At 45.6% G+C, this 13,857-nt stretch overlaps 1 protein-coding gene across 5 annotated transcripts in view; it reads right to left on the bottom strand.

Moving 5' to 3' along the window:
• LOC143218918 (uncharacterized) overlaps positions 1–13,857 on the bottom strand; it is a 306,463-nt gene that overhangs the window by 15,088 nt on the left and 277,518 nt on the right. For all 5 annotated transcript variants that reach the window (XR_013011185.1, XM_076444540.1, XM_076444542.1 and 2 more), the window contains 2 exons: positions 5,003–5,148; positions 2,517–2,789 (listed from right to left, as the gene is read on the bottom strand). Coding sequence is in view for 4 of the 5 variants with exons in the window: in XM_076444540.1 (XP_076300655.1) it covers positions 2,517–2,789; positions 5,003–5,148 (419 nt within the window). In the remaining variant the exon portion in view is untranslated. The remainder of the gene's footprint in view (positions 1–2,516; positions 2,790–5,002; positions 5,149–13,857) is intronic.

Raw genomic sequence — 13,857 nt, forward strand, 5'->3', positions numbered from 1 at the left:
TAGTTTTTACGAAGTTACACTAACTTGAACTTCGATGATGCACTGAAGGTGGTTGCCGTAGTCAAATCGCACATTGTCGGTGCTATACTTGAGAATTAATTTGAAGAGAACGATTCAACCTAGCGATTTGAAATTTTACATATGTATTTACACATGTTTGATGCAGCATCACAAATTTTTATAGGCCACTCGATGAACAATTGTGGGAGCTACGAACTAATTAGTGCCTTGAGCCAGATGATCCTCACGGTGTAGATTCCGTCGTGACGGGTCCACGGCGTGTGTCGCGATACGAGGTGGAAAATTCGAATCGGGCAGATCTTATCAAATAATTACGTCAGCTCGGAAAGAAGAGCCGGCGAGGCTACATTCGGCAGGATTCTAATCCGGGCGTAGACAAACACCGGGCCGGGAACTGGATGTGATTAACGATCACGGCTGGGAAGCCGGCTCGAGACGTTTCGAGATGTTCTCGGTCTAGCAGCCGGAGCTAAGATCGCTGTTTGTACGAAGTCTTAATGACCAATTCGCGTTCTCCTCGCCGACAGAAGGGAGAAGCCTTGCCCGGAACGCAATCCCCTTGTCGACAGCCGTAAGACACGAGGCTCGAGCACCTAAATCCTCGGTTATGTCAACGCTCCTCTCCGCTAAAATAATTCCGGATACGAAACGCCTAACCCAGCCGGGGAGATCCACTCGTGTTTTTGTGGATTACGAGTCGCGCGATACGGCTGATGCCCCGGCATCGTTCTCTCCGACTGGTGTACATCCCCGATCTCCGGCATCCCTGATCTCTCGACCCGCCTTGCGAATCCAACTCCAGTGAAATTTCCTTTCCCTTAGATAGATTGATTTTTTGCCCATGGCTCGCAACCCGGCCGCCCTAAGTGCTCTCGATTAATTCCGCCATTCCACGGTTGCCGATGAAAATTTCCCTTTCATTGTACGAATGTGCCGCGAAGGTCTGCCACACTCGCAAATGTTTTAGCGAAATGAAACTCCAATGAAGCACAATTTCTAATAAAATGTCTCATAAAAATTTCTGTTGTCGCATCGAACAAATAGAGCAGATCCGCGGTGCTCGAATAGTCGGAGGGCAGGTATTCCGGAAGTGAGATCACACCTGGACGGCAGGAGGACTGATCCGTCCTTGAAATGAAATTCTAATGAAGCTCAATTTCTAGTGAAACGTCTTATTTTCTGTTGTCGCATCGAACGAATAGCAGATCCGAGGTGCTCGAATAGTCGGAGAGCAGGTATTCCGGAAGTGAGATCACACCTGGACGGCGGAAGGACTGATCCAGTCGTCGGCCGACTCGGTAGTTTCCGAAGAAAGCGGAACAAGAGGACTTTGCAGTTATCCGGCTGCGAGCATATTCGCGAAGGCCTTTGCACGCGCCATAAACACGTACAACCGAATAAAGCTACAAACTTTGCACATAAGCAAGCAGGGAACCACGACAACCGTCACGCCGCTGACTCCCCGCAAACTAACTATCGCCACTTGCGATAACTTTCCTGGCAAGAGGAGAGAGAGAGGGTGAAGGTAAATGGGGAGCGAGAGACGCGTCCCTCGATGGGAGGATAACTCGACCTGGTGCGGGTAATCCGATAAGATGTTCCTGCCGGAGGTGCTCCACCCTCCAAGGATTCACTCGGCACCCTGTCTGATTCCGTCTGCACGCGGCCGATCCAACCGGTGCGACGAGGATAGTGCGAAAAATTTGTTCGCGACACGTGAACCGTCTTTTCCTAGTTTCGAACGGGTAACGCGTCGAAGAACTGGCATCAGAGGACCATCTGCCAGGTTTACTAGTGGTCAGAATCACGTCCGAGTCGACCATTCAAAGATTTATCGGGCTGATTCGATAATTTGAGCATGTTTGAGAAAGTTCGACGAGGTTTGAAGAACTGCCGTTGACACCGGCGGTGTCAGTGACAGGCTCCCATTGTCTGAAACTAAACAGGGAGGGCATATCCGTTTGGGCATGACAGTGAGGCGGATGAACTTGACGACGGTTCGCACATCCGTCATACGTCGGAACCCACGTTTCGAAGTTTATCAGCGTTCTTGGGCGGCCCCTCGTCAGCTCGTTCAACGTCCGGCATTTTTTATGCTCGCGATTTACCAGAAAGGAAGCGAGGAAAGAGATTAATCGTTCGCTACATTGTAATATTTCTAGTTCGCCCGTAATCAACACCTGGCTCATCTGCGGGTGATCAATCTCTTAATATGGACAGAGCTGATCGAAGTTCGAATGGGTTATTCGAGCAACGTTCTCCTCGACGACTTCGAAACCATTTGCAACCGGGTCATTCCATGCCAAATCGATCACTTTTTGCCGGCACCATCGTCGATTTTGTTCTAATGTCAGAATGATGACTTAAACTCCCCCTAATTTCGCATGGACTACAACATATTTCATTTAGAACAAAATCGACGATGGTGCCTGCAAGAAGTGATCGATTTGGCATGGAATGACCCAACCGTGTACAAGAAACGGAGAGACACTCACCTGAGGGCGCCTCGTCGCTGCACGACGTGGCGAACTCCATACGGTCCGGTGTCTTGCAACCGATTTCCAATCGGCGAACACTGCCGTAACGACATCGAGCCGGGTAAGGTGTCGATGTCACCGTGCCGTCCTGAACCTCGGCCGCGTTCGCCATGTTCGGATCGCCGTCCACGCCCAATAAGTCCTCCGAGTTGTCGCTCGTGTGCGAATGCAGCACCGACACTATCTCGTAGCGACCCAGGTTCGGACACTGCCTGGTCGTCGGCTCTGACGCTGGAAAGAGCAGATGCAATTAGTCACCTACACCGCGCGGCCAACCTTTTCCGCTGCAAATAAAGAAAACGCCGCGGATGTAACAGTGTTCACGAAATCTCGGATGCAGCGCGAAGAACGGGGAATATTTGATTGAGAATTTGAAGAAGTGCTCCCGCCGGCTTGCAAACATCGGCAAACACCGGCAGACAATCTCGGGCAGGGAAGACGGTCGCGCAGCAGAGACGTCGGAAGCGCGATTTGAATGGCGTCGTGATAAATTCCAAGCCGGTCGGAACGACGCTCTGTCTTCGTCGCTGTTATGGAATCGATGTAATCGGCTTAAACAGAAACTGTTGGGACGGTTGCCGGGGTCTATAGAGCCGAGAGTTTACGACAGATTCGGCATATGATCCTTTACGCGATCGTAAAGGAGCTCCACGCGAATCGATTGTTAAATTCTGACATTTGCAACTTCCTCTTTGTGCTCCGCGCCGTTTCCCGTTTCACTGTGTTTCGCCGATGTTGCCCCACCCTTCCACCACCCCTCCCCCCCTCGACGTTTCCGTTTCTAGCCAGACGGCGCTTCCAGCAAACTCTCTCTCTCTCTTTCTCTGTCTCTCTCACTCGCGCGCGCAGCGAGTTCCTGGAACACGGATTTTCTTAACTGATGGCGGAGCAAACACCCCCACAGGCAACTCGCGCAGATCCTGCCTCCTCTCCATTCACCATGCGCCCGAAAACGAAACGAACTTATTGTCCCGGTCGCAACAGTTCAAATAATGAATAACTTATGGGAGCCCGGCTATCGGATCGGAAGCGATTAAATGATTTCACGTATAAATTGTTAAAAAGCATTTCATGGCCATTAGTATAATCAATAACCGGATGCAATATTTAACGAGCGAAAAAGTCGACGTCCGCCAAATGGAACGCTGCCAGTAATCCCAGGGCGAACGGACGGAATCGAAACAAGAGACAGCCGTCGGACCGGCACAATTGGTTTCGGGAACGCGATTCCGGAGGCACATTGATGTTTCCCGAGAATCAAATTGCACCCAAGACGCAGTAGCCCCGGTCCAAAAAAATCGAATCCGTTTCACTTACGTTGGTCAATCGAGGGGATTTGTCGACGAGATTATCCGGGCGCATTCAAACACTCTCAAACACGTCCAAATCGAGGAAACTGTTCGTCCTTTCGCCGCAAAATTTTACACACGTTTCGCTTAAGGGTCGATAAGGATCCCGTGAAATGATCAAAGTCGCGCGACGATTCCTTCCGTTCGAATTACATTTTAGGTAGGTGAAACTTGAAGCAGTAAAAACATTTTAAAAATGTAACAATATTGAGACGTCATTTACCAATCGATTAACCCTTTGCACTCGAATGGCGTGTCTAAGGCGCCACTAAAAATTGCCATTTCATTATTCAAAACAGTTTTAACATTATTAAGTTTGTCTGTATTCTATAAATTGTAAAAAGCTCAACTTTTATATAAGAAAACAGGTTTAATTTGATGTGCACAATGTAAAAAAGATTACACAGAACAAAAATTATCCGAGTTTAAACAAATATCTCGATTTTGGAATTCAAATTGCTTCGAGTGCAAAGGGTTGAAAAAATTATATTTCCACAAGAAATAAATCTCCATTTAGCTTAATTTCCATGTAAGCGATGTATAAACATTTTAGCGACGATTCCTTCCGTTCGAATTACATTTTAGGTAGGTGAAACTTGAAGCAGTAAAAACACTCAAAAAATGTAAAAATATCGAGACGTCATTTGCCAATCGATTAAAATTATATTTCCACAAGAAATAAATCTTCATTTAGCTTAATTCCCATGCAAACGATTTGTAAACATTTTATTTCGCATAAGGATCCGCTGTCTACTTATGGGGCACGGTCCCCCGTTTCAGACAGATCCAGTACACACCGTGGAATTTCATTAGCTGTCGCGGGGTTTGCATTGCTCGGCAAACTCGGCTCGGCGTGTTCCGCGGGAATCTTACGGCCCCTTAAATTATTTCCAGTTCCAAAATGAGGGAGCCACCGTTCTCTCGTTCACATGCCTACACGTTTAGGTTCGCCGTCGAACGAACGATTCATGGGAGGGCGTTTAAAACACCGTTCGCTGCTGAACCGACGCGGTAAGGGTAGGGGAAGGTGCCGTGTAAACAGGTCGGACGACTCACGCCCGGCGAAGTGTTTATAAATGATCGTAATTGACTTACTAATGTACGTCGTGTACGGCCTCGAGTGGGAGTTGAACGTACTCGAGTTGCACACGTAGTCAGGTTGTTGGCTCCATTCCGACAGCTGCATCTCTATTACGTGCTCGTCCCTTCGGTGCAGCATCAGGCACACGTAGCCATTATTGCTGAAAAAGAAGCGGCGGCTCTCGTTACACGACGGCCATAATTACATCAGCGGCGAAATGAACCTTCGACGGGAAACATCTTTGCACAGTGACTGACACTCTGCCTGATCCCCCGCACGGAATCAGGTTAAAAGCTATCCTTTCGTACTGGGAAGCTCAATTTCGAACATTTTTATTCGAAATTTATTAAACTGCGTATCCCTATGCAAAATAAGAATGGCCTGCTTCGATTGCAAGATATAGAAACTAAATTGAGGAGGAGAAATCGTATATTGACATCCTCAATTTTTTAAATTTTTCAACAATTTTGAACTTCATCTTCTCAATTTTGCTATAAATGCATAAAAATCCGCGGTCGATTTATAATTGTTACAAAAATTCCCTGTGGATGCCAAAGAATCTTAATGTTGCCAGAATGATATACAATGATTTCTTGATTCTTTCTAAAATTGATATTCAAGAATAAATATGAATTAAATATAAAAGAGCCATCACCCTGTCTTTGCCAGTTGAATTTTATCTTTTTAATTGTTTCGTACCTGGAGTTTTTATGGTGTTTTACGAGACGGTCAAACGGCCGTAGAATCCCGTGTTTGGCGAGGCAAATAACGCACGCTCCGGCTATTAGGGATGATTTAGAGGGTAGGAGGGGAGTGAAACACTCATTAAGACGTCGCAGAAAATTAATCCATCGATACGAATAAAACCGGCATCTATTCTATTTCCGACGATCCCCTCATAACGAGCCAACTTTTTTCAAAATGGCTGCTGGACTTACGCCTTTATTACAGGAGTATTTATTATACCGTGACGCGTAATATGCCCTCTCTCTCTCTCGCGGCTTAAGGGCTCCATTATTCTCTCGTTCGTCCAAATTGCTCATCTCCGTCGCGATAAACGACAAAGATACAAATTTCTCTAGTCACTCGAAATCCCTATGCGTATTAAAATAATACACTTGCGCCGCTACATTGCTAAAATATTATTCCACCATTTGTTTTAATCATTTTACAAGGAAACATGCAGTAAGGAGCATAACTGATTCCACACACTTTAAATCAGAATAACTTTTATATAAATAGACCAAACGACTTCAATTTCTCTGTAACGCTAGAAGAATTTGTTTAGTAAATGACGTCTAATAAATAAGTTGAAGAAATGCATTCGGTCGGAATTGTGAGAAACAATACTAAAAAATTGCTTTTTACAACTTTTTTAGCTGGCATGAACCGACCACTTGATCTGATATTGTTTGTTGCAGAAAAATGGAATTTGGTGGCTTAAATTCGACCGGAAATTGTTAAAAAATAAATAAATACAGCGTCAGTAGAGTTATCAGTAAAATGTAGATAAAAATGAAGATTTCGGGTGGGCGAAATAAGAGAGGAAATCGCTTCGGTTCATAGATCGGCTAGTCAACCGATACAAAGAGGAAGGGATCAGCGGAGCCACCAGCCCCTAGACGAACGTAAACACACGTCGCTCGCACACATTTCAACGAGCGTTATGAACTCGCGTACACGTGCGGCCTCGGAGTGCCCGGATTCGTCGTAAAAGCGACCGAGTCGTAAAAGGATTACGTTAAAGTTAACGCGCAGCCGTTAAGAAACGTCCTGATAAAATAAAATCTTAATCCTACCCCGGCCACGGAAGCGACCGGGAGATTTAAGGTCCTTTACCCTTGTTTTCTTCCCCCCGGTCTGGCCAACATCGACCCTTTCCCCTTTCCGTTCCTTTCTTTCCCTCTTTGTTGGCCGCCGCCAGCTTTTACGGCTTACCGGCTCGATTATTAGACGTGTCTCGTTTTCATAAAAACTCACTTCCCCCAACCCATAACATTCACCGCACTTGACGATCTTTCAGAGGTCTATCGAGAGGTTATATCCGGTCGATTATCGATCTTTTCCTGAGAGGAGAGACGCGCGGGTCTCCATTAAGTTGACCACATCAATTTTTAATCGGCACATCAACTTCGCCGTAAATAGACAAAAAAGTAGATCAATCCAGTCAGTCTACCAAAAAGAGGTTCCAGAGAAAAAATTACAGTTTGTTGAAAAATGATTTTGTCAAGTCGAAAATTTTTGTACACGTTCCTGAAAGTGTTGTCCAAGTGTGGTAAAATTTGTATAAATCTACATTCGCCCGTTTAATTATTAAAAATCCCTGAGTGAACCCAAGTTCGTCTATCCAAAATCCGAGGCTTCACGATAATTACCATGATTGAAAAATGAATATTTCGTGTCGAAAATTTTTATACAGCTTTCTCTATACATCATTGAAACACAGTGAAATTTCTAAAAATTAACGTCCTTCCGTTCGTTTCTAAAAAATTCGTACCGCGACTGTCTCCGAGCCGAACAAACAAGTACAATCACTCAGGTTGTAATTTTGGTAAAACGCCCGAGAGAAATTTTATTTCGCTTGTCCGACGGCTCGGTGCAAGGGTGTGAAATCGGGTAAATTGATCAGAAGTCAAGTTGTATGGGATCTTCGACAGAGAGAGAGAGAGAAATATTCTAAATGGTGAAGAGTGAATCAACCATCGGCGGCGGCACTGGTCGAAAAGTTGGGCCGCACCAAGCTTCGCGGGAACGTCCGTCTAGATCGTAAAACGCGAGAGGATTCCCGGCGAATCGTAAAACCGTAGGAGCGAGCCGAAACACAGATTCGTGAAACAGATTCGCGGGGATGTCGCGAATTCCCGATATTTCAGTGCTCCGACAATGCGGCGGTCGGTAAAAGTCGGCCGTTAATAAAAAATCAATCGACCGTAAGAATTTTTCGGAAACTCGTGGCCCGTTGGCGCGCGATCGCGAAAATATTCCGCGAAACGGTCGATCGATGATCCGTCGCCGTATCGATGATCCGCGGAACGCGTCCATGAGAATGTCGAGTTATAAACCCCCGAAAATCCGGCCGCGTTTCTCCGATCGCGAGACCCCTGTTTCACGAGCCACCGGGAAGTAATACACGGGACTTTATGTCGGCTTTCATGGCGCAGGAGATCGTAAGAAAAATACAGTTGCTCGCAAAACCGCGCGCCGTTCCCGGCAACAAACTGTGCACAGTTGACGGAAGCTTGAATAAAATAAGCTGGCGGAAACGTAATCGGTGTCCCACGGCTATTCAAATCTTGCTGTCGATCAAACTTAAAATGAATTTGAGTTGTTTCGACGCCGTTTGTTGTAAGTGAAAGAAAAAGACTATGTACTCGGTGACGTCACCTGGATCAAACGAGGTCCAACGTGATCAAAGCTGAGGCCTAACGATGCACACTTCCGGCGCTCTCCATTTGAAGGTTTAGTTGGGGTGCAGATGACCTAAAAACTCGTCTAAGCCGCCTCGATTTTGGATTGCTTTGGCAGAGCGGAGGGGGTGCGGACGAAACAGGGCGCGATGACGGAAGAAAAGCCAATTTAATTAATTGAGTTGCTGCAGTAGTCATTTACATTTGGCTTTCTGGAGTGTACCCAGCGAAGGCTCGAACGGAGTTAGCACTCCCGGGGGCGCGATGCTGGCTTCTTACGGGTTTGTGTACATTTCCAACCCTCTCCTCCCCCCCCTCTCTCTCTCTCTCTTGAGGTAGCACAAATGTAACCGGTATAATCCCATTCTCGCCACCTTTTCGCTATTCCGCTGCAGCCCTGAAGGGATACCTGCTGCGAAGACCCTATCGATTTAAAGAGCAAACACCGGTCGTTGCAAAAATTCCAACTGGAAACATTTTCTTCCCAGGTCTCGCAACAGTGTTCCAGCACTTCCTCGCGTCCGAAAGTATTCTGATAAATAATTTGATAGCGCGAAGGCTTAAATTCGGAATTAATTAATAGAATGATTTACCGATTGATACATCCGCCTAATCTTGAAATATGAGATTTCAGGAAACGCCGAGCCGGGGATGATTAATGACCGTTTCGATGCTATCAACGTAGCTGACGCGGGTCAGCTCAAGGATTTAACGAAGCAGAAGGACTCGGTGTTCAATGAAGCCACGAGAGGCTGCGTCGCGTCGTCGTGCCCATTTCACGAGCCCGTTCACTACAAAACACGAGAGATGCAGGGAAACCGATCGTGATTTTTCCACGAAGGCGAGCCGAGCCGAGTCTCCAATCTAATTTATGTCCGGTCGTTAGACGATTCAATGAAAGAGCCATGCTTATATGCGGTCAATTTGACAGGTGCCTTATCCACCTGAGCACGGAGACTAGCCTCCTTTATCCCCCCCCCGTTTCTTCCAACTTCCCCCCTTCGCGGTACTTACACCGGATAGACTGTGTCCCCCTTTTCAATCATGCCATACTCCTCTAATCCTTTTTTACCTGCCTCTTCCACGGGTTATTCTTCCCTCGCGGCACTCATCCGTCTAGCCTCCTCCTCTCGTTCCCCTTACCCCGTCTTGTCTACTATTTATCGACCCCCTGTGATTTGGTTTATCTACGGTAACGAACTCAACCCTTTGCCCACCCACCATCCACTCGCAGCTCCTCCCGGAAGATACTTATTGCGTTATCGGGACTACCCCAGCACATTTTCCCCACTGCTCTGCTACTTTGTTGTAGGGACGCGTCGGTTTCCTAATGGGGCAGACCTTCGAGGGTAATATCCACAAATTTGATAAAGCGGAGATGGCGGATTCAGCCCTCCGCAGAGTGGGTTTCGATTGAAGAAGCACGCGACATTTTCCGAAAGAATCATCTTTCTAATTTTGATACGGTTTCAATTGATTATATAATAATTTTTATGATTTCGACGAAGGGTTCGATCATTTCTAGAAAACCAGCAAATCTGTGCAATTAATTAAACATGCTTTTCGACGTTTCGATCCTTGTGTTGATCATTCTGAAAGAGACATCTATAAATGTTCGAACCCTGCGCCGAAATCATCAAAATTATTATATATTCAATTTTCGAACGAGAAGAATTCACCGGTTTCAATTGATATCGATTCCTAAATGTCCCCCGACTACGAAAATGATGAAATTAATCGAATACAATAGATTTTCCCTACATAATTTGGCTGTTCATTCTTAAAGTGTCCTGATAACTGTGATCAACTTCTTGCCCTGAATTTTCTTCTACATCAAAATGCACACTTTATTGATAAGAAATCATACCTTTCATTGACAATTATGATATAAAACATATTTTTTAAAAATATTGAGAAAAATGAAAATAATCGTTAACAATTTGTATCTTTCACATGCGCTATCTTTCAGGTCTCAGAAGGGCCCACTTTTTAACAAGCAAGGATCTTTTCAGTGAACCTTCCTCTGTGTAATGTGACAAAAATTATTTCCTAGTTCGAGTCATTTTTCAAGATATTATTGTCTGAAGACTACGCGCTGAATCCGTCAAATACGCAGCCTCTGAAGGTCTGACAGAACTGTGTTGAATAGATCTTCGGTACTCGAAATGTGTTTATATTTTGCAGTAAATAAGTCAGTCTTTCATCTCTGATATTTTGACTGCGCTGAGTTTGACGAATTCTTTTCGACAGTGCATAAGTTACATTGTAACTGTTTACGCGCATCGATCTCATATATATATATATATATATATATATATACTTTATTTTCTTATATATAATAACTTAACTGAATATTCTACTTTTTACTTCTGTTTATATTTCAATTCCGAGACAATTTCCAACAGTAACAAATTTTTCTCAATAATGTAAAGCTTAAACATTTTATCTGTTTGCATTTTAAACAGCGAAAATATTAAATACATTATAGAATAATTAATTTATAAAACTGTTTTCAGAACAATTCAATTAAAGAAATTAATAAAAACGGTTAAACAAATGTGAAATATATTAACACATTACCGACCGGTGATTATTGCATAATTTTCAAAAATCTATGCTACATGGCTAAACGCTTTTTAATGGAACCTTCAGTACCAACAGCAATTTTCATTATGAACTGACAAGTCACCCTCAATAACGTCATCAAATAGTTTCATTTAAGATTGCAATGTAAAAGAAAATTTCAATGCTTTCTTTTGGAGGCAGCAAAATTGTTGAAAATCCTATTAATAGGCTTACGGTAGGTAAAGAGTTAAGTTACAAATCATTGAGAAGGAATTATCTTTTTATATATTCAGTTCAAATTTCATTGCAATATCTTCAGCGGTTTAAGAGTTATTCAAACATGTCGCGTGTTTCTTCGATCGGGCCCACTGTGCGCCATGGGACTTGGAACAAGGGAAACGCAAGTCCAACTTCCACCTAAACCACGGACGACCTGATCAAACCTGGGCCTAACGCAATGGGACTGACGCAATTTACCAGAACGGCTCACCTCGCCTTCAAGACAGTCGTCTGCGTACAGAATGTCGCAGATGTCATTTCGCAAAGTACTGCAGCCATCATGGAAGAATTTTTAGGGTCTCAGTTATCCCAGGTGCAGCGCTGCTCCCCACGACACGGCAATATCTTCGACTTCTTGCCGAGGCAGCCGGGGATGCAGCGGCCGGCGACAGTTTCGCGAAATTACTAAGCAATTTGCCTCTTCCCTCACCTTCCCTAAATCTCCCGGAGCATTTCCCATCGAGTTCCGACAGTCATCCTCGCTGTCGGTCTTTCTTGCATTTGAAATAATACCGCGGGCACGGCGAAATTGATCGTCGTTCGCCGTCGTCGAATCGAAAATGTTCGATCGAACGAACGACCGAGCAGAGAGGAGAAGAGCTACAGTCCTCTACGTATCTACGGGGGCCATTTACGAGCAACTCCCCACAATCCTCCTCTTTCTCTCTCTCTCTCTCCACTCATCCCCTAACCTGGACCCCTTTCCAAACCCCACCCCCGAGAACCGACATCCTTTTCTTTCGTCCCTTCGATTCCCCGCGGTGCCCACTCTCCTCTGCCGCGTTCGGCTCCTTTTCTTCCTCTCCTATCCCCGGTTAACTATCTTCGTGATGAAAGTACATCAGACAGCGTGCTCTCTGGAGCGTGCCGCGCGCGATATCCGCCGGATGTTGCACGGCTGTAACTGCGGCCACGGAGCCGCCACTGATCGCCGCTTCTGATGCGGGGAACATTGAATCGAATGAGAGCGAGGCTACGGGGCTGCGATAAGTGGGAATCGACGGGGGAGCTGGCTGGCTGGCTGGATGGCCACCAGGCCTGAAGGCTTTTGTTGCTGCCACCGGCTTTCTTGATCGAGCTTTCGTTATTTGTCCTAGCGACAGAGATCTAGCGAGCGAAAGGGACCCAGGGAGCTGAGCTATCCTCTTCAGGGACGAACCATCGCTGCTCGATAAGCGACTTTCAGATGGCTGGACGTTTACTTCTTACTGGGAAGGGTAGTCTGAAGATAGGGGCCCGAATCTTACCCTACCTTGACCTGGCCTAACGTATTGGGGTATGATATTTCATATCATATCTCGAGATCCACTTGATTGATCACTAGACTGCGGATTTTATGCATTTATGGCAAAAATGGGTACGTACAATTTACGACAGTGGAGGTATTAAAAAGATTTAAGACCACCGGTGTATTAGTTTCACCTTAATAAGATCATTAAGAGAAGACTGAAATTGTTATTTGACTCCTGCGTCTTGCAATCAATGCAAACATTCTTTATTTTGCATAAGATTAATAAATAAATAAAAAATTAATGAAATGGTGTCGGTGAAAACCGTGTCGGAGAAATCTGTGTCGATGATTTCCATGGGACCCGCTAGCAAATAGTGTCTTGCGAGTGTTTGCGATGCTAGTTGCATGGATAATGTTATTCTGGGGATTACGGTCCCGAATATAATGAGAATCCTGAATGAACACGGTCTCGAAGTGACCGATCATAGCTGGCAAAGACGAATTCCAGGTTTCACTTGAGCGGACCATGTTGGCTAGACCTGCATAGGTGGTTGCACCTTGAAGATTCGTGGGATTCCCGTCACGTAGTTCGCCGGTAATATACGGAGGACATGATCCATCCCCTTCGCACACCTCGCGCCTCCTCCTCAACGGAGTTAAGGAGCGTATGTAGCGGCTAGAATGGGGGGGGGGGCGGTGAAAACGGGTTGGTGTCTAGCTCCGGCCCGAACCGGCCCGAAGTAAACAAGCGTGTCTCTTCCTGTCGTCGAAGATCGACTTGGCTGGAAGTTGGACGTTTCACCGGCCAATCGGCCGGAAAATTGCTCGTTGACCGGAGATCTAGCGACCGGAAGTGCACCGCTCGTATCCGGGCCGGTGCGCCGGCCGCCCGGTGAAATTATCCAGTGTGTATACCGTCGATTCGTGGCTTCGATACTTCCCCGTGTACCGGCATGTTCCCCTTAATTGACATTCCCCCACCACCCCGCCCTACGAAATAAAAAGCAACTTTCTCTCTCTCACACATGAAATTTTATCCACCGCTTGGAAACTCGACTGCTCTTGAAACACGCTGATCAATCCGGTGGTCTAGTTTCCGCGACCTGGAACTATCCGGGACTGTATTAAATATTTACAACCTCGTCGAATCAACGGATCCAATATTGGCCCTTTCACGGTTCGCGGAATAAAATCAAATGTCAGAAACTGTATTGAATTCATCTTTTAGAAGGGACACGGTTCGCCTACGGTGCCAAAGGGCTGGCCATCGAAGCGTACCTTCTTCAAAGCTGGAATTCGAATGGTGTTGAAAAACGTGTGGGGCTTTATGGAAATTTCGCAGTTCGTTTTTTTGTTGAACTACATAACACTTTACGTTTTTCTGTAA

This window comes from Lasioglossum baleicum, chromosome 20 (genome assembly GCF_051020765.1).
Source record: "Lasioglossum baleicum chromosome 20, iyLasBale1, whole genome shotgun sequence".
NCBI classification, from domain to species: Eukaryota; Metazoa; Arthropoda; class Insecta; order Hymenoptera; family Halictidae; genus Lasioglossum; species Lasioglossum baleicum.